Below are 22,858 nucleotides of genomic sequence, written 5' to 3'. Positions count from 1 at the left end.
TTTTTAACGAGAGGCCTGAAAAATGTGATTAAAATGACAGATGTCCTTTAATGTCTTCCCTACTGCATTTTTAGCTCTGGTGCTTATTGTTCTCACTGTGTTATAAGGTTCAGATAAAGCGAAGTATATATTGATGCCACTTTCTAGTATAATTTGCTAGTGGTAAGATCTAAATTGGTGGTTCTCTACTCACCACTGGTAAATTTCACCCGGAGCAGACTTTTCAAAAACAAGCAACCCTCGCCAGGGCCCCGCCCTAGAGATTCTGGTTCAGATAGTCTCGGGTGAGGCCCTTATCCAGAAGCTTCTGTGAGATTCTGGTGTGCATCCAGCCTTGTCTACCTCTGGTTCAAAATTGTAGGATCAAATGTTTTAGGTTATTAGTGGAAAAATAGACTCCCAACATTTTAATTCTCATATGCTTTAAGGAATAAGTGTTCAGGGAAAAAAATGTTTAAATCTCTTCAGTTTCAAAAATTTTTAACAAGAACATAAAATTCTTCTTTTGATATTGATGATTGAGCTTAAACTTCTCTCGTTCGCCTCCCTCTGCCCCATTTTAATCACACCTTGTGCTTATTTGGGGCCAAGTAAGTGAAAACCAAATTTCAGGTCCTTTGGAAATTTTTCCTGATGTTGTTCCCGCGCCTGGAACTTCGGGCTGGACACCCGTGCCTTTCCCGTTGGGAGCCGGGAGGCCGTCCTGCTTGTTCCCCTCCCGCTGCCGTTCCCAGAGCTTGTCGTCAGGTGTCCCCTGGCCTCGTGCAGGTCGGAAGGTTCCCTCGCTGCCTCGTTCGAAACCATGTCCTTCGTCCGAAGAGTTGTAGCACCTGCTACTTTTCTCAGGGCCCCGGCTGCCAACCGACGAGACTCGGGTTTGGTCTGGCCTGGTTTCACGTGGGCCTTGGGCTCCTCTTCCTCCCTCCCTGTCAGAGCGTGTGTGGAAGGGCAGCGCGTGCAGGGCCCGTGATCGCGGGTGCCGCTGGAATGGACGCCGGAAGTTACGGTTGGCCCGCTTTTCGCTCTCGAGCCCGACCTCGAGTCTTTGGGCTCTCGGCGTGAGGAGGCGGGGGCCGGGCCGCCCGGACGACTCCGTGCGTCTTCGGAAGGAGGGAGAAGGCAGGGATTTCGGAGGCCGCCTTCCCGTCATTTGTTCCGGCCGCCGGTTTCCGGACGTTGACGGCTCGGGAGAGAGGAGGCCCCGGGTCTTCGGGCGCCAAGAGCCGGCACCGGCAGCGGGGACCGGCTGGAAGGGGGCGCCGTGCCGGGGACGCGGCCGCTGCAGGCGGTCACCGCCCGTCGGGAAGAACTGCTTCCCCGTTCCTTTTGAAGTTTCAGTGCGCGTCTCTGCTCCGCTCGGAATCCTCGGAGGTCTTCCCGTTCCTTCCCTGTGGGAAGCGGAGTCCTCGGGGCGGCAGCGCGGTCCCCAGGGTCGGCTCCCGCGTGTCCTCCTCACCCGCGACTGCCGCGCCGTCAGTGGCCCGCGCGGCCCCGCGAGGCCGCCCCCTTGCTGTCGGTCACCTTGCGCTCGCAGTCCTGCCTCGGGGCCCTTCTGCCTCCCGTCCCTCGACCCGACGGCTCTTGCCCGCCTGCCACCCTCTCGGCCCCCCGCCTCCCCCCTCGACTGGCCTCTCGGTCCGTTACCGGCGTGTGTGCAGTGAGGGTAGTGACGGCTCCCGCCTCGAGGACGGCGGCGGTTCGAGGAAGGAGGACGCGCTGGTGCTTAGCCCGGCGCCGGACCCGAAGTCGGCCTTCGGGCCGGCGTACCTGTCGCCGCCGCCTTCGCGGAAGGGTCACGGACGCCTGGTTCCCGTGGCGCCGGGCGGCTGTCCCGAAGGGCGGTCAGAGGTCGCGCGGCCTCGTTTCTCCTCCTGAGGGGCTTTCTGCGCCTTTGGAAGCTTGGCCTCGGGGGAGTTGCCGAAATGTCGGCCGCCGTGGGAAAACCGGGCCCTCGGCCCTTGTGTTTCTCTCACACGTGTTTCTGGCGGTGGTTAACTTTCGGAAGGCGGGGAATAGGTTAACTTCTAAAGGAGGGATTTTTCTTAGTGTGTGTTTTTAACGTTAGATAAAAACAAATGAAAGGATTTGCTTGGTAACGGGTTAGGTTCTTGGAACTTCAGAAGAGCTTTCTCAACCACTTAAAACAGTTAACTATCTCCGTACAGAAATACAGAAATTAAATCTATTCACTTCGGGTTGTAGCCTTAGGAAACCCTTAGGGAGTTGAAAATATCAAATCTACTTGGGTATTTTTTTATCTTTTTTGTGGGGAGGCGCAGAAACCTGTTGAAGAAGGACCCGTTCGCAAAACAAAAATTCAGCCGTTAACGCACACTTGCAACACGGTAAACTCGGAATCGAGGTAGTCACGATATACGTCGCCACACGGTCCGAACTCCTGAATGTTGAGCGACGTCACCGTGGTCTTCTTAAAAACTGGTGACACGTGTTGACACGTAGGTGCTGTGCTCGACGGCGCTCTCGGGCTCGCTCCGAAATGGCCTGGTGGGACTTGGTGGCGACGCGTCTCCGTTTCTGGGGAGGCTGTCCCCGCGCATCGGGAAGTCGCCTGTGGGGTCCCGAAGTTGTCAGGACACGCGGAGCAGCTGCTCAGGAAACGCTTTCGACGGTCACGGTCACGGTCACACACACGGCCGTGTGGTTTTCTTCTTTCCAGGGCCGTGGCTTCCCTCGGCCGGATCTTCACACGTCGCCGCCGGCTTTGGCGGAGGAAGATGGCGAGTGGGCCTGGAAGAGGGCAGCGCGGGGCTAAGCCGAGCTAATTAGCCGAGACGTTCTGTGGCACCGGCCCTTCCTCACGACCGTCATCCCAGTACATGGACTCGCTGTTTTTAAATGTCCTCTTCCCATCATCCTCGATTAACCCATTTTCTGTCTAACCCACTTCGTCTTCAGAAAAACGTTGATTTATCTCACCTCGTTTCTATTGGTTGGCCTGATGGTGATATTTTAAAAATTATATCCGCTATAGTGTAGAACAGCGCCTAACAATATTATAAAAGTTTGATTTGCAATTATTTTAAACCCTGAAACCTAAGAAGAACTCTGTAAGGACCTCAGCGTTTGGGCCCTGTCCAGCAAGTAGGAGAAAAAGACTGTGGAGGGAGACGCTCTTGGTAGATACGTCTAAATTCTGCCTGGGATGCAGCCAGGCACAGAGTAGGTGCCCTGGTTTGTTGGATAAAAATAATGGGGGGGGGGGTTGTTAGATGGCTAAAAACAGAGGATGATGAGATGAAGGGGACACATGCCCTAATGGCCTTTTCCCATTGGAATTAGATGGGATGACGCCAAACCTCACTCATTTCAGATGGCTCGCTTGTGCCTCTTGCTCAATAGTAAGGTCCTTGAGAAAGAGAACTGTGTGTTTGTTTACATCTTATCTGTGTTCCATTCCTGTCACCAGGTAAACATGACAGGCCCTAATGTTTGTTTAAATGAGTTAAATATTACAGAAAACGAACTAAAGAAATAAAAACTTACATTCTGCTAAATTTTTTTTTACCAAGTGTAATCGTGCCCCCTCCCCCATGGCCCGCCCGATATCCTTGCTCATACTGGAACTCCTTTTCCCTGACTTGTGCCTATATATTAACATGTCCTGGACTCACCTCCTCTCTGCACATTGAGGCAGGTCTGCGGTTTGAAGCATGTTCTAACATACCGCTATGAAGCTTATTTTAGATCTGATCTTGCAGGCTTGTGGGGCTGAGTAAAAAATGGGCCCACAACTTTGAAGCAGTTTTGAAGTAAGCTTTGGAACATAAAATCGAGGTGTGGAATTGTGTCCTTATTTTTGCGCCTTTGGCTACTTGACTGACTTGTTTTATACATTAATCTCTCATTTTCCTTATAGTGTTTTAAATTGCCTAGCTATGACTTGGGAAGATGGTAATGGAAAGCCGGAGGTAAGCTTATAGACAGGGCTTCTCCCAAAAGGAACATCAGATCGTTGGGGATATGGTGTCCTTTTTGTTTTTTAAAGCCGAAGACTTAATTTGTAGGCATTTGGTGTGTTTGGTATTTTTTTTTTAAACCCATTTTGTGTCATGAACAGTTTGTATGTATCAACTCTTCGTTGACTTTAGGTCCTTGTTACAGTTGAAAGAGACTTAACGTGGATCAGGAGCTCCAGTAGATGGCAGGAAAGCCCCTCAGATGGTGTGATCCCCCAGTTCCAAAGTGTGATTCTCAGTTTTGTGCTCAGTGGTAATTAGTTTCTAGAGGACTGAAACCGGCTTAACAAATTCTCAGGAGACTAATGTGTACAAAAACCAGTCGGTTGTTACATGAGACTTTGAATGTCAGTCCACTGCAAGCTTATGTTCTTGCATCAGACTAGCTGTATTTTCCTAAATTTACCTATTTTTCAGGTTTCTAAAAAGTTGGTAGACATAAGCTCTTCTTTTAGGTACAGTATAAGTTGATTTGGTTTAACCTTTTTTAGGAACGCATGTGGTCTGTTGATATTCCTGAGGTCACGTGATTCTTGTTTGGATTTCTGCCTCAGCTCTTCGAGCTCTTCCTGATTCTGGAATTTCAGTTCATTTATTTCTGTTGCTTCCAAGGCCTTGCAAACCGGATTTCTGCAAGTTATCATTTTGTTTCTAGTTGTTACAGCAGGACCTTCAGTCTGCTCAACACATTGCAGTCTACCTAGAAGTAGAAGATTCCCAGTAGTTTTAGATTAGTCCTAATTTTGTTCTCAGTTATTAGTTTGTGGGTGGGCTATGTTGCTCTGAAGTTGTCAGTTAAACAGCTTGATAAAATTTTTTTGGATTTACTATCCAGCTTCAGTATCAAGATGAGTTCATTAATCAGCAGAGGTAAGAAGAGTTAGCGAAGTTGTGTTCCGTTTCTACTTTTGACTCTTCTAGCTGCTGTCAGGGGATTAGAAGGAACAGTTTTTTAATCATTAAGGAAGGCTTCTAAGACTTCATTCTTGTGTTACTTCACGTAAGAGAATTGAACTTCAGAGTCCTTAGCTATCAGCGTCTCTTACCAATTAGAGAAGTATTTATTGATCACTTTCTTTAGATCATTTCTTGATTTGTCCCATAGCAGAGCACCATGAAGCAAGCAAATAAAGTCTCCTAGGATGCTGAAATGGACTGTCCTAAGCCCATGCAAAACTGCATGTATTTTGTTTGTAGTTTTCATCAGGGTCTCACTCAGATCCTTATTTGGTTAATTTTACATAAAATTCTAGGAAGTTCAGCAAATTCACATTTTCATCCTTCAACTTACAGATAGTTAATATTAGAGACCTCTTAGAGACTGGCACACTGATAGCAAAGAAGAGAAAGAATCATGAAATCATAACCAAAAACTCTTAAAAAACATGATATTCCTGAACAACCAATGGATCAAAGAAGAAATTAAAGGGGAAGTGAAAGTTTCTGAAGACAAATGAAAATGGAAACACAATATACTAGAACTTGTGGGTATGCAAAACTTGAACTTGGGATGCAGCAAAGCAGTCCTGAGTGGGAAGTTTGTAGCAATAAATGCCTATATTAAGAAGCAGGAAAGATCCCACATAGAAGGAAGGAAAATAATAAGGAGCAGAAATAAATAGAGAACAGAAAAAAACAATAGAAAAGATTAACCAAACTAAAAGTCAGTTCTTTGAAAAGATAAACAAAATTGGCAAGCCCTTAGCTAATTTTATCAAGGAAAAGAGAGTGAGAGACCCAAATCAACAAAATTATAAATGAAAAAGGAGCTATTACAACAGATACCACAGAAATACAGAGGGTCAAAAAGGCTGCTATGAATAACTATATGCTGACAAACTGGATAACCTAGAAGAAATGGGAAAATTCTACATATAACCTACTAAGACTGAATCAGGAAGAAATAGAAAATTTGAATAGACCAATTGCTAGTAAGGAGATTGACTCAGTAATCAGAAATCCAATTGGTTAATTTTACCAAACATTTAAAGAATTAATACCAATCCTTTTCAAACTCTTTGGAAAAATCAAGGAGGAGGGAACATTCCCAAACTGATTTCATGAGGCCAGCATTTTCCTGATACTGAAGGCAGAAGAGGACACTGTAGAAGAGAAAACTACAGGCCAATATCCCTGATGAACGTAGATGCAAAAATTCTCAATGAAATACTAGCAAACTGGATTCAGTAGCACATTAAAGTGATTCACCATGATGATCAAGTGTGATTTATCCCTGGGATGCAAGGATGGTTCAACATTTGCAAATCAGTTATTGTTACTAGAATTGAAAGAAGAGAATCGTGATCATCTCAATAGATGTAGAAAAAAGCATCTGACAAAATTCAACATCCATTTGTGGTAAGAACTTACAGTGGGTGTAGAGGCAGTGTACCGCAACATAATAAAGGCCATATATGACCAGCCCACCACCACCATCATACTTAGTGGTAAAAGGTTGAGAGCTTTTCATTTAAGATCAAGAACAAGACGCTGTCTCCTATTTAACACAGTATTGGAAGTCCTACCTAGAGCAATCAGGCAATAAAAACAATTAAAAGACATCAGCATTGGAAATGAAGTAAAACTGTCTCTAGTTGCTGATGACATGATTTTATATAGAGAAAATCCTAAAGACTCCCCAAAAAACTCTTAGAACTTAATCAGAAATTCAGTAAAATTGTAGGATGCAAAATTAATGTACAAAAATCAGTAGCATTTCTATCCATTAACAATTTTTCTGAAAATGAAATAAGTTGATCCCATTTACAATAGCATCAAAAACAATAAAACACTTAGGAACATATTAAACCAAGGAGGTGAAAGATCTCTACTTTGAAAACTATAAGACATGATGAAAGAAATCAAAGATACAAAAATAAATGGAAAGTAGCCCTTGTCTATGGATTGGAAGAATTAATGTTGTTAAAATGTTAATACTACCAAAAACCCATTCCTATTAAGATTCCAATGGCGTTTTTTACAGAAATAGAAGAACATTCCTAAGATTTATATGGAACCACAGTAGACCCAAGATAGCCAAAGACATCCTGAGAAAGAAGAACAAAGCAGGAGGCTCATACTTTCTGATTTCAAGCTATGCTATAAAGCTGTAGTCGTGAAGACAGTGGTACAGGCATAAAAACACACAAATGGAGTAATGGAACAGAATCAAGAGTCCAGAAATAAGCGTATGTGGTCAACTAATGTTTGACAAGGGAGCCTGGAATCTTCACTGGAGAAAAGACCGTCTCTTCAGTAAATTGAAGAAAATTGGATATTCACATGTAGAAGAATGAAACTTGACCCCTGTCTTAACACCACTCACAAAAATTGACTTGAAAGGGATTAAAGACTTAAATGTACGACCTGAAGCCATGAAACTAGAAGGAGACAGGAAAAAACCTCCTTGACTTGATTTCTTCAGATAGGACACCTAAAAGCACAAACAATAAAATAAAAAATACGTCCAATACAGAAGCTTCTGCACAGGGAAAGAAGCCACCAACAAAGTGAAAAGACAACCTATGGAATGGGAAAAAAATACCTGCAAACCATGTATCTGATAAGCGATTAATATCAAAAATATATAGAATAACTCCAGCTCAACAACAATAAAACCAAATAATCCAGTTAAAAATGGATAAAGATCCTAAATAGACATTTTTCTAAAGAAGATATATAAATGGCCAACAGGTACATGAAAAGATGTTCAATATCACTAGTCATCAGAGAAATGCAAATTAAAACCGCAATGAGATATTCCCTTGTGCCTGCTAGAAAGGCCATCATCAGAAAGACAAGAGATAACAAATGTCGTTGTGGATGTGGAGAAAAGGGAAACCTTCTGCACTGTTGGTTGGAATATAAATTGGTACAACCATATGGAAAACTGGAGTTTGCTCAGAAAACTAAAAATAGTACTATATGATTCAACAATTCCACCTCTGGGAATACATCCAAAGGAAATGAAAATACTAACTCAAAAAGATCTCTGCACCCCCATGTTCAGAGCGGCATTGTTGACAATAGCCAAGACATTAAAACAACCCTAAGTGTCCATCAGTGGATAAATGGGTGAGGGAGTTGTGGTATATATATGTATACACACACACCATGGGATATTATTCAGCTATAAAAAATTAGGAAATCCTACCATTTGTGACAATATGGACTTGCAGATGTTGTGCTAAGTGAGATAAGACAGATAAATACTGTATGATCTCACTTATATATGTGAAAATCTAAAACCAAACCAAAATAAAGTTACCAGAGGCAAGGGATGGGGATTAGAAAAAGGTGTTCAAAAAGTATAAACTTCCAGTTATAAGATTAAACAAGTACCGGGGATGCAATGAACAGCATGATGACTATAGTTCACACTGTCGTGTGGTATATAGGCGAGTTAAGAGAATAGATCCTAAGAAATCTCATCACAAGGAGAAATTATTTTTTCTTTTTATTGTCTCTGTAATGAGATAATGGATGTTAACTAAATCATTTCACAACATGCGTAAACCAGACTATCGTTCTACACGTTAAAGTTATGCAGGCGTCTATCAGTTATTTCTCATAACTGGGAGGAGAACAAACCAAATATGATAGTCCCTCTGTTTACTACATGGAGCCCAAGCCTTTAGCAGTGCTTATGGGCTCTTGGAGGTAGGGTGAGGTACATACTTGGAAGCAACTCTAACACGGGTATCCTAGGTGGAAGGTAAGACGGAGCCATCAATTATAAGCCAGATGGTCATTGTTTTCCTGCAAATGAATCAAGAGAGATGAATTGTGGCAAGGGACACAAAGGGCAATAGTGTCATCTGTCCTGGACATTCTCCCTTTGTTGCCAACCTCTAAGGTCTCATTATGATTACATCCCAGCACCTAGCACAGTGCCTGGCAAATAGTGGTGCCACACATTTGTTGAGTACTTGTATCAGTGTCTGCTTTGTGACCCTTTAGTATAAGGACCGATTCCCCCAAGGACACCGCTGTACCTCAGCATGGTTCTTTAGCTGGTGATTTTAAGTGATGTAGGCAAACAGGCTCTAATAGTTTTAACTTCCTCAATTATCAGAAGGCATCAGAGGAGGAATTATTTAATAAATTGTATTGGAAATAGTTAAACATTTAAGGAAGAAGGAATGACAGATTCCTATCTGTGTTATGTGTCAAAATAAATTCCAGGTGAATTAAGGATTTGTATAACACGAATTACACACCCCTCCCCCCAAAAGCGAACATTTATAAGATCTTGGCCTTTCTAAACAGGAATCATAAGGAAAAGGTAATAGATTTGATTCCAGTTTATGGATATGGTTTGATTCCAGTTTATGGTATGGTTGTACATGTATTTTTTTAGAAATTATAATTAGGAAACAAACCAAGGAAATAACTTGTAACATAGATGATTACTATTCTTACTATTGAAAGAGCTCTTACAAATCAATGAGGAACTCTACTAAAGACAAATGAAAAGACAGTTCATTAAAAGGTCATGTGAATAACCAATAAAGATGGAAAAGTTTAACCTTAAAAGTAACTGGAGTATTCAGGACTTAGTATAAAGCTACAATAATCAAGACTATATGGTGTTAAGAAAAGGGCATACGTATAAATCAGTGGAATAGAATATAGTCCATAAATAAACCCACACATATGATCAGCTGATTTTTCAGCAGAAGTGCTAAAGCAATTTAGTGGACAAAGCCTAAGTAGTCTTCAACAATGTACTGGAACAATTGGATATCCATATGCAAAAAATGAATCTTGATTCATTCCTTATACACTTACAAAAACTCAAATGTGCATCATAGACTTAAATGTGAAACATAGGACTGTAAGAGTTCTAGAAGAAAACAGAAGATCTCTGTAGCTTTGACTTAGGCAAAGCTATTTTAGATAGAGCATCAAAAGCACAATCTATAAAAGAGAAACTTGATAAATTGGATTTTACCAAAATGAACTCCTGCTTCTTTTTTTAAAAATGTTTATTTATTTATTTTGAGAGAGAGACAGCCGGGGAGGGTCAGAGAGAGAGGGAGAGAGAGAATCCCAAGCAAGCTCCACATCGTCAGTGCAGAGCCCGATGTGGAGCTCAATCCCATGAACTGTAAGATCATGACCTGAGCTGAAATCAAGAGTTGGACACTTAGCCGACTGAGCCATCCAGGTGCCCCTCAACTCGTGCTTCTTGAAAGATCTTATTAAGACACCAATTGGGACAAAATATTTGGAAGTCACATATTTGATAGAGAATACATAAAGAATTCTCAGAGCTCAGAAGATATTTGCAAATGATAAATCCAAAATATATAAAGAACTTCTATAACTCAACACCAGAAACACAAACAGTCCAATTAAAAAATGGGCAGAGGACCTGAACAGACATTTTTCCAGAGAGAACCAACAGATGGCCAGCAGACCTGCGAAAAGATGCTCAGCCTTACTAATCATCTGGGAAATGCACATCAAAACTGCAATGGGAGATCACCTCATACTGCTCAGAATGGCTAGTGTCAAAAAGACCAGAAATAACCAGTGTTGGGCAAGCATGGGGAGAAAAGGGAACCCCTGTGCACTGTTGGTGGGAAAGTAAATTGGTGGAACCCACTGTGGAAAACAGTGTGGTGGTTCCTCAAAAAAAAAATTAAAAATAGAAATGCCATACAGTTAGTAATTCTGCTACTGGGTATTTAACCAAAGAATAAAAAAACAGTAGTTTGAAAAGGTTTGTGTATTCTTCTGTTCATTGCAGTATGATTTACAATAGCTAGGATATGGAGGCAACCTAGTGTCCATCGATAGATGAATAGATAAAGAAGATGTAGTTTGTATCCACACAACAGACAATGGAGTACTAAGCCATTAAAAACAGAGGAGATCTTGCCATTTGCAGCAACATGGATGGACGTAGAGGGTATTATACTAAGTGAATTAAGTCAGAGAAAGTCAAATACCATATGGTTTCCCTTACATATGGAATCTGAAAACCAAAACAAATGAACAAAAAAATCAGCCTCTTAAATACAGAAAACAAGTGGCCAGAGGGGTGGGGTGTGTGGGGGGAGGGGTGAAACAGATAAAAGGAATTAAGAGGTATACATTTAAACAAGTAAGTCACAGAAATGGAAAGTACAAATGATATTGTAATAATGTTGTATGGTGACTACCCTTCTCACGATGAGCACTGAGTAAGGTATAGAATTGTCAAATCACTATGTTGGACACTATGTTGGAAGCTAATATAACTATGAACGTCAACTATACTCAAGTAATTTTTTGAGAAAGCTTTAGAAGCTGTTTTCAGGAAATGTAAATACGGTCAATATGACCATTTTAAAATAAAGCTTTTTTCTGTATTACTAGAGGTTATATATAAAATAAGAACTCTCAAAACTCAGTAAATTAAAAGGCAACTCAATGTTAAATGAACGAAAGATGCAAACAAACAATTCACCAGAGAAGGCATAATAGAATAAGAAGCTCGTGTAGATGCCCCACATCATTAGTCATCAGGGAAAATGCAAACTAAAAGTACATCTGTTAGGATGGGTGGGATTTTTTAAACTGCCAGTACCAAGGGCTTACAAGGGTGTGAATGGAACAACTGGAATTCTCATACTTTGAGGATGGGAATGTAAAAAGCCTAGCGCCACCGTGAAGAGTGATCAGGCAGTTCCTTTAAAGCTCATGTACACTTAACCATATGGCTTAGGAAGCCCACCCTTGCCTAGGTATTTGCCCAAGAGAAATGAAAACTTAAGTCTGCACAAGCATCTGTACACAGATGGTTTTATTGATTTTATTCATAGTTGCCCCAGACCGAAATAAGCTTTGAAACATCTGTGCAGAGTGGAAGATCATTGGAACAATAAAAAGTGATGACCTATTGACATGTGCGGCACCATGGATGAATCTCAAATGTATTAGTTAAAAAAGGCAGACTACATCCGGTAGGATTCCATTTATGGGCAAGACTTCCAGGGGCAGAAAATGGAATTGTGGTTGCCAGGGGCTGGGCCAGGAACAGGGGAGGAATGTAAAGGTACAGGGAACCTTCTGGAGTGATAGAGCTGCTCCATATCTGGATTGTGGCAGACTAGCAGAAATGCACACTAACAACGGTCACTTCCAGTGTATGTAAATTATACCTTGAAGAGATGGGGGAAAAATAATCAGGACAGTACAAATAAAACCAAATCTATCATATTTTTGCCTAATAGGCTAATATTAAAGATTGTGGTGTTGATGAGTGTGTGGGAGTCTCCTACAGGCTGCTAATAGAATCTTCTGTCATTAAACATGTATTACTCTCATAATCTGAAAAAAGTAAATGTGAACTTAAAAACTGGGAAATGTGCGGTTATATTTGAGAGAACTTTCTAGCTAAAGTTTTAATATGGAGGAATAATCTGAAAGTCATATCCTATGTGGAACCAATCAGGTTGTATGTTGATTGTTATTCCTAGAAAGGTATAACATGCTGATTTTTTGTTTGTTTGTGTTTTGTAATGTAGGAAGAGAAGTTGTATACACTTCTCAACCACATGCCTGTTTAGGTGTTAGGTATGGAGAACTAGCCAAAATCAAACCTTTGAAGAACCAATATTTTGAATTTTGAATCTTATTATAGCAAATACAGTATTTTAAAGTTGTTTTTTTTTTCTCTTTATCCTCAAATGAGAATTAAAAAAGTCTTTTGACAAGCTTAAACCTTTTTGGGGACTCTAGGGCAATGCTGTGTTGTGTCAAAGGGCAAACTTCACTTGACTTTTATCCCCCACACCCAGAAAACTGTATGTGTTGCATTAAACACTGCATGCCTTTTGAAAGAAAACCCGCGGGAGTTGGCATATGCAGATGATTTTTATTAACTGGTATTTTCATGGCTTGTATATTTGTCTTACGTTAGCATACTTCAACCTTATACAGAAAGCTCTGCTTTTAGAATAAATTTAAGAAAACATCATAGCACTCCACCAGATACTAAACTGAAGCATCAAGCAGACTTCACATGTATAAAATGCTACTCATATAGTTCTTCAATCGGCATGGTTTATGTTGTTTGTCTAGACAAATCGAATCAGAGGCTTTTAGACCTGATACTACATCTCAGCATTCCTCCTTTCTAGACCAGTGTTCTGCTTGTGAGGTTTGTGTCGGTCATACTCTTGCGGGAGTTGAAGTGTGAAGTCTCTTCTGAAAACTGAACTTCCGGTTGCCGTGCGTCCGTGGCAGTAGCCCCCTCTTTGAAGAGCATCTGTGTTGAAATTCCTAGGAGAGGAATGTGCTCGTGTGCATGGGGCCATGCTGATGGCCCTTGTTTCCACGTTGGAAAAGTGTTTCTAAAATAGGAACATTAGACTTGGGGCCGGTGTTATAATAACGGGACAAAAACTAGAGATTTTGATTTTTCCAAAAGCTTGTAAAAGGAAGCATCTCGTCTTCACAAGGTGTTTTTTAAAAAGTGTAGTTTTGGAAAGCTGTGGATTTGGTTTTTTTTTTTTTTTTTTTTTTTTTTTTTTTTTAGCGTTTATTTATTTTTGAGACAGAGAGAGACAAAGCATGAATGGGGGAGGGCCAGAGAGAGGGAGACACAGAATCTGAAACAGGCTCCAGGCTCCGAGCTGTCAGCACAGAGCCCGACGCGGGGCTCGAACTCACAGACCGTGAGATCATGACCTGGGCCGAAGTTGGCCGCTTAACCGACTGAGCCACCCAGGCGCCCTGGAAAGCTGTGGATTTGGAAAGGACTCTTGCCTCACCTGCATGTTGAGCAGTGCCTTGAGGGGCTGTTCGGCTAGGTGGGGGTTCGGAAACAGACTCCGGGATTGTCCCCGAGGTGGGCCGCGCTGCGGCGGTTGTGGCTCCGGCGTCCCCTTCCCCTTGGGAACCCGCGGGTGTGTCTGAAGCGCAGAGACGGGCCGGAGGGTGAGTGGCCGGCAGCACTGACCGGACTCCCCTTGCTGCACAAGACCCCGAGTTGAATACTTGAAGTACTTTTGGTCCTTGGCAGAAGTTATTTGTGCTACAAATTAAAGCTAAGATAATTGTAACTGTTCATGCTGTGGAGAGATGGGTCTGTGAATTTATCAAGGGAATCTTACGGAATCTAGTGTCCCCAGACGTACAGGTTGAGAATCACTGTCTCAGTGAGCAGGCTTTTTTTTTTTTTATTACCGCATTACCTTGGCATCCTTCTAAAGACGCTTCTGCTTCTCCCGTTGAAGTATGTACACTTCGTAATGTTCTGTTAAGCACAGCTAATTTTTAATTACTTTTTTATAAGCAATAAATGAATATAAATGAATGTTCTTGTAAGAGAATTCAAATAGTACAGAAGTATATTGAATAAAAAATATAAAATTCCTTTCGCTTTTCCCTACCAGTCTCACTCCTTCACTTCGAGGCAAGGATTTTTATCAATCCTTCCATGTCCTGCGGGGATCCGTGTGGCACTTTTTGCCTGGACACCCTCACGGAAATCGCCAGCTGAGCGGTGGTGTCCACCTTTTGTAGGAGAGAAAACTCAGAGGCACAGAAGGCAGGTATAACTTGGCCAAGAATACAGAGCTAATTAAATGGCCAAGGTAGGATTTGAACCCAGGTCTCTCGGATGCTTTAGCCCAGGCATGCTTTTTCATTAGGCCGCACTGAAGGAAATCACTATCTTTCGCTCTCCATCTACCGAGGTTGCTAAAATCAGATTTGTGAGGTGATTTATGAAAGAATGCGGAGTTGGAAGGGTGTCTGCTGCTTGTCGGGTTTGCACTTGCGTGAACGTGTGCCGTCCCACACGTTTGATAACCTTCGGACTTCGTGAACTTTTTCCTATTTTCTTTCGACTTGAAAAGACAGGTTTGCGCCAGGCGTTAAACCCCTCACTAAAAGAAACTGCAGCTTGTTTTCACTGATACCCCTCTGTCCCCACTCCAGATACTCCCTCTCCTTTCCCTCCTAGCTTTTATTTGAAAGCCATCCGTAACTGCCCACTGCCCGCGTACCGAGGACCTCCGCGGCGGCTGCCTTCTGGGGCGTCCTGTCCAAACCGTATTTGCAGAAGCGTTTGCCGTCTCTTTAGCTTCAGGTCGGTTTCGTTCAGCAAACTTCTGAGGATGCAGGGGACATGTGCTGCTCTGGAGCTCCGGGTAATGGAGGAAAACGTCTGCGATTACAGCTCACCACGGCGATGCCCTGGTTGCCAGCTGGGAGGGCGGTTTGGGGGGATCTCGGGGAGCTGGAGGTCAGCAGTAGGAGCCCTGGAGGACTGTGGGCCCATGTCGGAACTGGCACGATCTTCCTGATGTGGAAGGGAGGGGACACCTGTGGTACAGAGTCCAGGATGCCTCCTAAGTTTTGATTGGTAGGTGGAGGTGCCACAGACCACACTAGAACCCAAATGAGACAAATGCGCTTGGGTACAAAGTGACGAGCTTAGTTTGGACAGCATTGAGTTTTGAAGTCCCCAGGTGGATTCAGGTATGGGAAAGAACTGTTTTGAAGTAGGTTTGAGTGATGGCATTCATTCTTTCTTTTTTTTTTTCTTTTTTTTTAATGTTTATTTATTTTTGGAAGAGAGAGACAGAGCGTGGGTGGGGGAGGGGCAGAGGGAGGGGGAGACACAGAATCGGAAGCAGGCTCCAGGCTCTGAGCTGTCGGCACAAGGCCCGCCGCGGGGCTCGAACTCATGAGCCGTGAGATCACGACCTGAGCCGAAGTTGGATGCCAAACCGACTGAGCCACCCAGGCACCCCACTGATTGTCTTTTTTTTTTAAGTTTATTTATTTATTTTGAGAAAGAGCACATGAGCCGGGGAGGGACAGAGAGAGGGAAAAAGAATCCCAAGCAGGCTCCACACTAATAGTGAGTATTGCCCTGACGCAGAGCTCGAACTCATGAACCATGAAGTCATGAGGTCATGACCTGTGCCGAGATCAAGAGTCAGACGCTTAATCGACTGAGCCACCCAGGCGCCCCTATTCTAACTTTCTTTTTAAGAGAAGAAATGATTGCTGGTTAAATAATAGAAAGTTGCTTCTAACTGGAGTGTTGGTAAAACCGGAAATAAGGTAGATACCCTAAAACATGGACTTGTCCAAATTCTTCATTCCTTGTCTACCCCACTGTTACCACTTGGAGAGTGGTCTCTAGTCAGGCCCCTCAGAACCAACCACTGATCTTGTTGGGAACAAGAATCTTCAGCATCCGGAGCTCTAGGTGGTTTTGAATGCAGATGTAGATCCTGTTGTGTAGGTAGGAATTCACACCGGAAGACCCCGGTACCAGAAACAAAGGTCGTGAGACCGACACGCTTCTGTAACAGTGCTGCTCTTCTAAGAAAGCATTGCTTTCTACATTCATTTTGGGTCATACGTCGGTTACTGCTAACCACAGTTGGAACTGAAAAGTGTTTGCTTAAATCCTGCCGGTTTTAAGGGGTGTCGTGAAAGGTGCCGTACTTCGTCTGTAGTGGTTTTAGAACATTCTGTTGCTGCTTTCGTGACTGATGGCTACACTGATAAAAGAAAGTGAGAAGAAAAAAATAGAGGTTTCTGCCTAGAACTTTTCTCCTGGTCTTCCCATTTTTATTACTTTCTAATCCCTGCTCTTTTTTTTTTTTTTTTTGGTCTCTAGATAATTCACTTCAGAAATGACTTTTTAGAAGACCTCTCAGCAGTCATGACACCCTCCAGCCACCCCCGCCCACCCTTTGACAGTAGTGTTTCCTCAAATTGTTAGTATGTTCTTTTAGACTGTTTTGTTTTCATTTTGATCTTTTGTTAGCCTTCCTAAAATGATCTTTGTAGTTTAAACTCCACCTCCAACCCTAGAAATGGCATAATTAAACTGTGTTATGACAGTTGACCTACTGAATGTTAGCAGCTAAAGGAGACTTCACTGCTCATTTTTGGCAGCTCGAGGGAGACCAGTAACTCCCAGCCTTTATATTAACAAGGACTTCATTATCTTTCCACCCCTTCCCACGGTTCCATAAGTTGGAAGTGTTTTTTTTTTTTTTTTAACCAGAAGAGCTATATGTATTAAGTAATATTTTCTTTTTCCATTTTTTTTAACCAAGGGCCTATACCTGGGTCTGAAGTCAAAACATTAAGTTTGATTTTTCAGATGGCTGATATTTGTTAACCTGTGTACAATAAACAATTCCGTTAACATTTTTAAAAAATAAAAAATAATAGAAAATCCCCATTCCATGCTCTTTCTCTCACCTGTCTCCCTCCATCCATCCCCCATAAAGACTTGGCGAATCTCAAGCTGAGTCTATGATCTATACCTCGGGAGTGTGTAGTTTTATAAGCAAGTTTTTTTTTAATGGAAAAAGATATTTTAAAATACAAAAATGAATTTTTAGGGGTGCCTGTGTGGCTCAGTCAGTTAAGTGTCTGACTCTTGGTTTTGGCTCAGGTCATGATCTCACAGTTCGTGAGCTTGAGCCCCGCATCAGGCTCTGTGCTGACAGCGTCGGAGCCGGCTTGGGATTCTCTCTCTTTCCTCTGCTCCTCCCCTGCTTACGCATGAGCACATACTCTCTCTCTCAAATAAATAAACTTAAATTTAAAAATCTTAAAAAAGGAATTTTTATTAAGATGTGTGCCAACTCCCTCCCCCATTTGAGGGGAAAGTAATAGATAATCTTTCTTGTTGCCGTTCTTAGCCCTCTGATACCACCTGTCTTGTCCTGGGGATCCAAGATTATGAATTACCACCTTTTTTAGCTGTATTGCCAAGAGGCCTTTCCTGTTCCTCTCCCCTCATCTCCACTGGTGTTTCTTGTTGGCTTTGTGCCTTCTGAGCTATCTGTCGTCTGTTTCTCACAGTGAATTGGGAGTCCTGTAAGGGCACGGGTGTCCCCCATTCATCTCTGTGTCCCCTGTGCTCAGGAGCAGTGCCCGCCCAACACAGACGGATGGGGGCGAGGCATTGCAGCCTCCTTAGAATGTGTGCTGGGCTCTGTCCGGAATACCCGGCGCGCATTCGAGTTTTCTGTTTAATACCCACAAAGTTAAGAGGAAGTGCGTTATTTCTACTGTGCCCATTGAACAGTGGAGAAACACGTTTAAATCACTTGGCTAAAGTCATACCACTTTGTGTTTATTTAGTGACTTTTTATCTCTTTCCTTTGGCCTTAGGATGGAAAAGTAAAATCATTCCAAGACAGTAGAATAAGAAGAGAAATTAAAAGTCTGGAAAATAAATAAATGGCATAAGCGGCCCCGTGAATAATCAGATTGTCCCAGTGAGAGGGTCATTTGCCCTTTCTAAAACTTTGTCCCCCTGACCGCACTGCTGTTCTCGTCTAGTTTAGATCCTTTGCCTGATGTCACTTAGCTTTGCAGACTACCAGGCATCGAATTATTTTTCCACATTTCTCAAATATTCAGCATCTGTACGTTCAGAAATTATTGGATCTTTGACCGGAAGCAGTGGAAACAGTATATATATTTATGTTATTTTTCTTCTTTTACTCTTCTGATCGTGCACCACTTCCTAGCAAGTGGAGTGTGTGAGTTTGCTTGGAGAAATGATCCTGCAGAGAACCTTTCCAAAGAATTGGACTTCCTTGTTACTGTTGAGGTTGATATTTAACAGAAAGTTTTCTTTAACCTGATAAGAACTTGGGGGTAATTATTAGTTGATATTTATATTATTGCTTATGCTTTTAAAACCTAAGCTTTGTGTAGTTGCACTGTCAGATATCATCTCCAATTAAGCATAGAGAAAAAGTAAAAAGCTAAAAAAACAAACTAGTTTATTCACGGTTGAAATACGAGATGGTAGAAGAAATAATGTAACCAGATTCATTTTATAGAAATTGTTGTTTTGTAGGATTTATATGGAAAGACGAATTTAGTGTGTCTCAAATACATGTGTATTAATGGTTAGGCTTGGTTATAGTAGTAACCTCAGACATTGTCAATATTTGAACAACAGAAGAAAGTTTTTATTTTAACTACCCTGATTTTTATTTTTATGCATTTTTATTGCGAGCCATTTAAAATCCCTTTCCCTTCTTCGGAGAAGAGATAGCCAAAAATAAAATAACACAAAATAAAATAAACGAACCAAAAAAAAAAAAAATGTGGTGTATTTCCCTCCTTGTGTAGTGAACACCATTGAAAAGGTGAGTTTACTTTATCGTGAGTTTCTAGAATATAACTGCTTTGTGAAATGAGGGAGGGACACTGCGTTAAAGGAGAATAAATGTAATTGCCACTTGTTCACAGTAGTGGCTTGGGAGTTGGGGCAGGTGACCCCTCAAAATAGCAGGTTCAGGTTGTTCAAAGAGGGTTTAAGTTAACCATCAACTTAGGTAAATTTCCTTTGAAATTCCTACTAAGTTACAACTAGAATTGGGATTATAAATTCTTCTCACCAGAGGTTTAAAGAGCGGGTGCAGCTAGCCACCATTATGCAGATTGTTGGACTTTGCACGGGGATGGCCCTCTGCATTCCAAGATCAAGGTAAAGAAATGTGGGTCAGTGAGTGGAGCCAGCTTGCTGTCCTGGGGCGGTAGGTCACATAATTCATGCATCCTATAAGCAATGCCAGGCAGACCTCTTAGGGACACTGCAGAGCTTAAGGTTCAGACTGAATGCTCTTTAGGTCTCTTTCATTCTTACATATGTAATGTTTTAATTTTAGTAGATTTTTCCATCTGTTTCACTAATTTCCACTGAAGCATCCTTAGTAAAATTTATCGTATACATACAAAAAAGTCACAAGTGTTTATAATTTTGGGTTTCTGCCTTATTGCCTTCTTTGTTTAGTTTGGACCAAGGAAAAGATAATTTTATTAACAAATTGTGATTCTGCTGGAAAATAATATGGATCCTTCATTAGTTTGAGTGTTTAAGGTTAAGTGAAAATAGCAGTTGAGTATTAACAGATGTGGTGACAAAGTCCACGTGGCTTGCCTCTCCATTCTTTGTGGTGGCCTTTTTCTGGTAGAAAGCTTCTTGAATTCATCATCTCTTGTTATATGAATGTTTATGTAGCATGTCTGTACTTTAGTTTCTGGAATGAATGAATGATTTGTGCTATCCTTCCTAAATGGAGTCCTCCTTTTTTCATTTGAAAAGCCATCATTTTTCCAGCTGATTGGTGAGTTTGTTATTTAATGGCAAGAAGTGTAGGGGGTTATTTGTTATTGTGGGACTTAATCTAATGCTACAGTTGGAAGGGTCCTCAGATGTCAGCTCGTCCAGACTTACAGTCAGTACAGGAATGTCTTATGTAGAATGTTAGACAGTTGCTCAGCCTTTGCTGAAATACTTACAGTGATGGAAAACCTACTGTCTTTTCCAGTGCTTTCTTTAAGTAGCCTCTGCTGTTTTTAAGCCACAGTGTGGCTCCTGGTTACTTACACGTTCAGACCTAGCTCTGGCCTTGGAAATAATATATAACCTGTCTTTTTCTTTATTGACAACACAGAAACAGTTCTGTTCTCTCTGAATTTTAATTTTCTTAACTATAAAATGACTGTGACTGTGACTTAACATTATCTGGTTCTCTAACCAGGATCGAGGTAAAGAACACCTGAGATAATTGTGATATTAGGCAAGATCCGTTTCATGTCTCAGAGTATTAATAGCTTTTTCCTCTGGTAAATAATGTCATGAGAAAAACAGCAGTCTGTTGTCCAGTGGTTTGGGAACCTTGATTGTGACTTTCCACTTGATGTTCTTGCCATTAACTAATGAATAAATGAATTAATTTGTTGAACATTTATTGACCATTCACCCTGTGGCTGAAGTGAATAGAAAAACAGTGAACAAGACAGATACCTTCCCTGCCTTATTGGGGCTTAAGTTTTCTTCCCTAAATGTTTGTTGTTGTTGTTGTTGTTGTTATTGTTTTGAGATATAAATGCTTTTCACTATTCAAATAAAATAATGTTGTTAGTCTGCTTTTGCTCTTCTTAGTGTTTTTGGTTTTCTAACTCGTCCAGTATTTAACAGTCTGTCTTTTAATTTGTAGATATTTGGAGTCTGGGAGTGATCCTTTTCATGTTGGTGTGTGGACAGCCACCCTTTCAAGAGGCCAATGACAGTGAGACATTGACCATGATCATGGATTGCAAATATACAGTACCATCCCATGTGTCCAAAGAGTGTAAAGAGTAAGTAAAAACAAACAAAAAAAGAATGTGGAAACTTAAGTACTCCTATAAAAACCAGAAGTTTTATTTTATTCACACGTCAAAAAAATTTGAGGTGACTTCAGCACCTGAGCATCTGGGTTTCTTTTAATTTTCAAACTTGATATTTTGTTCTTGTTAAGTGTATTTGGGGGGTCAACCCAGAATATGACTTGAAATTTGATATTAGAGTACAAAATGTATTAGTCTGTTTCTTAAATATATTTGTTTTCTTGAAATCCATTGCATGCCTCTTCAGCCTCCAAGAACGCTAGTTACTCACTTGAAATGAAGATATTACCATGGGAACTACCTTTCTCTTTTTGCATCAGCAAAAAAGCAAGACCACCTGGAATTACTTTAAATTCCAGAGAAAAGTTAAGGCATGTCCCATCCTGAAATATCCCATCCTGAAACCACCAACACACCATTTTGGTGTTACATAAGGTGTCCCGTGATTTTATTCACGACATGACTCTCCCCAGTCGACAGAAGAGCTCTGTTTTGGTTTATAGGACCGTGGGAAGCCAGCAAACAAAAGTACACTCAAGTTGACTCTTTGGAATTTAGAGTACTTTATAGTTCTATGATAAACGTAGTGACAAATATAGAAGAACTGTTAGAAGCTCAGTATTTCATTGACATTGCGTGTGTGTGATTATTATTATTATTTTTTAAATGAGTGATATTTTTAAGTAAGTTCAGCTGAGATTGTAGCTACTGCTTAAAGGATTTTGCTGTAGTAGCAAAGAGTTTAGTTTTTCCCATCAGCTGGTAAGAAAATCTGATAGCTTGAGACATCTTTTCTCCAAGTGGAGCCCCATCTTTTTTTTTTTTTTTTTTTTTTTTTTTTTTTAATTTTTTTAATGTTTATTTATTTTTGAGACAGAGAGAGGCAGAGCATGAACGGGGGAGGGTCAGAGAGAGGGAGACACAGAATCTGAAACAGGCTCCAGGCTCTGAGCTGTCAGCACAGAGCCTGACGTGGGGCTCGAACTCATGGACCGCGAGATCATGACCTGAGCCGAAGTCGGCCGCTTAACCGACTGAGCCACCCAGGTGCCCCTGGAGCCCCATCTTAAGCCGTGTGGTGGATGGTTAAGAATTTACATACTCAAACTCTTTGGATTCAGATACTGGCTTCTCCAGCTACTAATGATGTGACAGTGGTAGAACCTGTTCTAGCTTAAGAAATAGAACAGTAGTAATATCTTAGAAGCCTTCTGTTTCTCCCTCCTAGAGGGATTATTTTTAGTAATCGTAGGACCATTCATTTTTCTGCTTTTTCCTATATCAGTTTTGCTAACTTGTTTTTTAAGGAGTTTGTCCATTTTATGTCAATTTTCAAATTTATTGGCCTTAAGTATTTATATTTTCTGATTATATTTGTAAAGTGTATAGATCAATGGGGATGTTGCATGTTATCATTCCAATATTGATAGTTTTTGCCTTCTCTTGATAAGTCTTACCTGAAGTTTGTTCATTTTATTAGTCTTTTTCAAAGAACTGCCTTTTATCTTTATTAATTTGCTTGTATTTTTTGTTTTATGTTGTGAATTTTATCTGTATTATTTTCCTTCTACCTGTTTCATGGGCTAATTCTTCCTCTTTTCTTCCCCCCCCCCCCCCCCCATCTTATGTTGGATACTCAGCTCACAAATTTTCCTGTTCTAATGTCAGAGTTATGGCTATATAAATTGCCTTCTGGCACCATTTTTATGGCA

The 22,858-nt window shown here is 41.4% G+C and overlaps 1 protein-coding gene and 1 long non-coding RNA gene across 2 annotated transcripts in view; one reads left to right on the top strand and one right to left on the bottom strand.

The window, feature by feature from the left end:
• The window catches only part of SNRK (SNF related kinase), a 48,056-nt gene that overhangs the window by 11,142 nt on the left and 14,056 nt on the right, over positions 1 to 22,858 (top strand). Inside the window, 1 exon segment of the mRNA XM_030330672.1 lies at positions 20,975 to 21,116. Within this exon segment, the coding sequence (XP_030186532.1) occupies positions 20,975 to 21,116 (142 nt within the window).
• Positions 62 to 12,211, bottom strand: LOC115524271. Its single transcript, XR_003971994.1, has 3 exons — positions 12,077 to 12,211; positions 7,497 to 7,499; positions 62 to 74 (listed from the first exon to the last, which is right to left on the bottom strand). It is a non-coding gene; the product is annotated as an uncharacterized LOC115524271 (long non-coding RNA).

Source organism: Lynx canadensis, chromosome C2 (genome assembly GCF_007474595.2).
Source record: "Lynx canadensis isolate LIC74 chromosome C2, mLynCan4.pri.v2, whole genome shotgun sequence".
NCBI classification, from domain to species: Eukaryota; Metazoa; Chordata; class Mammalia; order Carnivora; family Felidae; genus Lynx; species Lynx canadensis.
The sequence above is the reverse complement of the archived record's forward strand: the minus strand, read 5'-3'. Positions and strand labels throughout refer to the sequence as shown.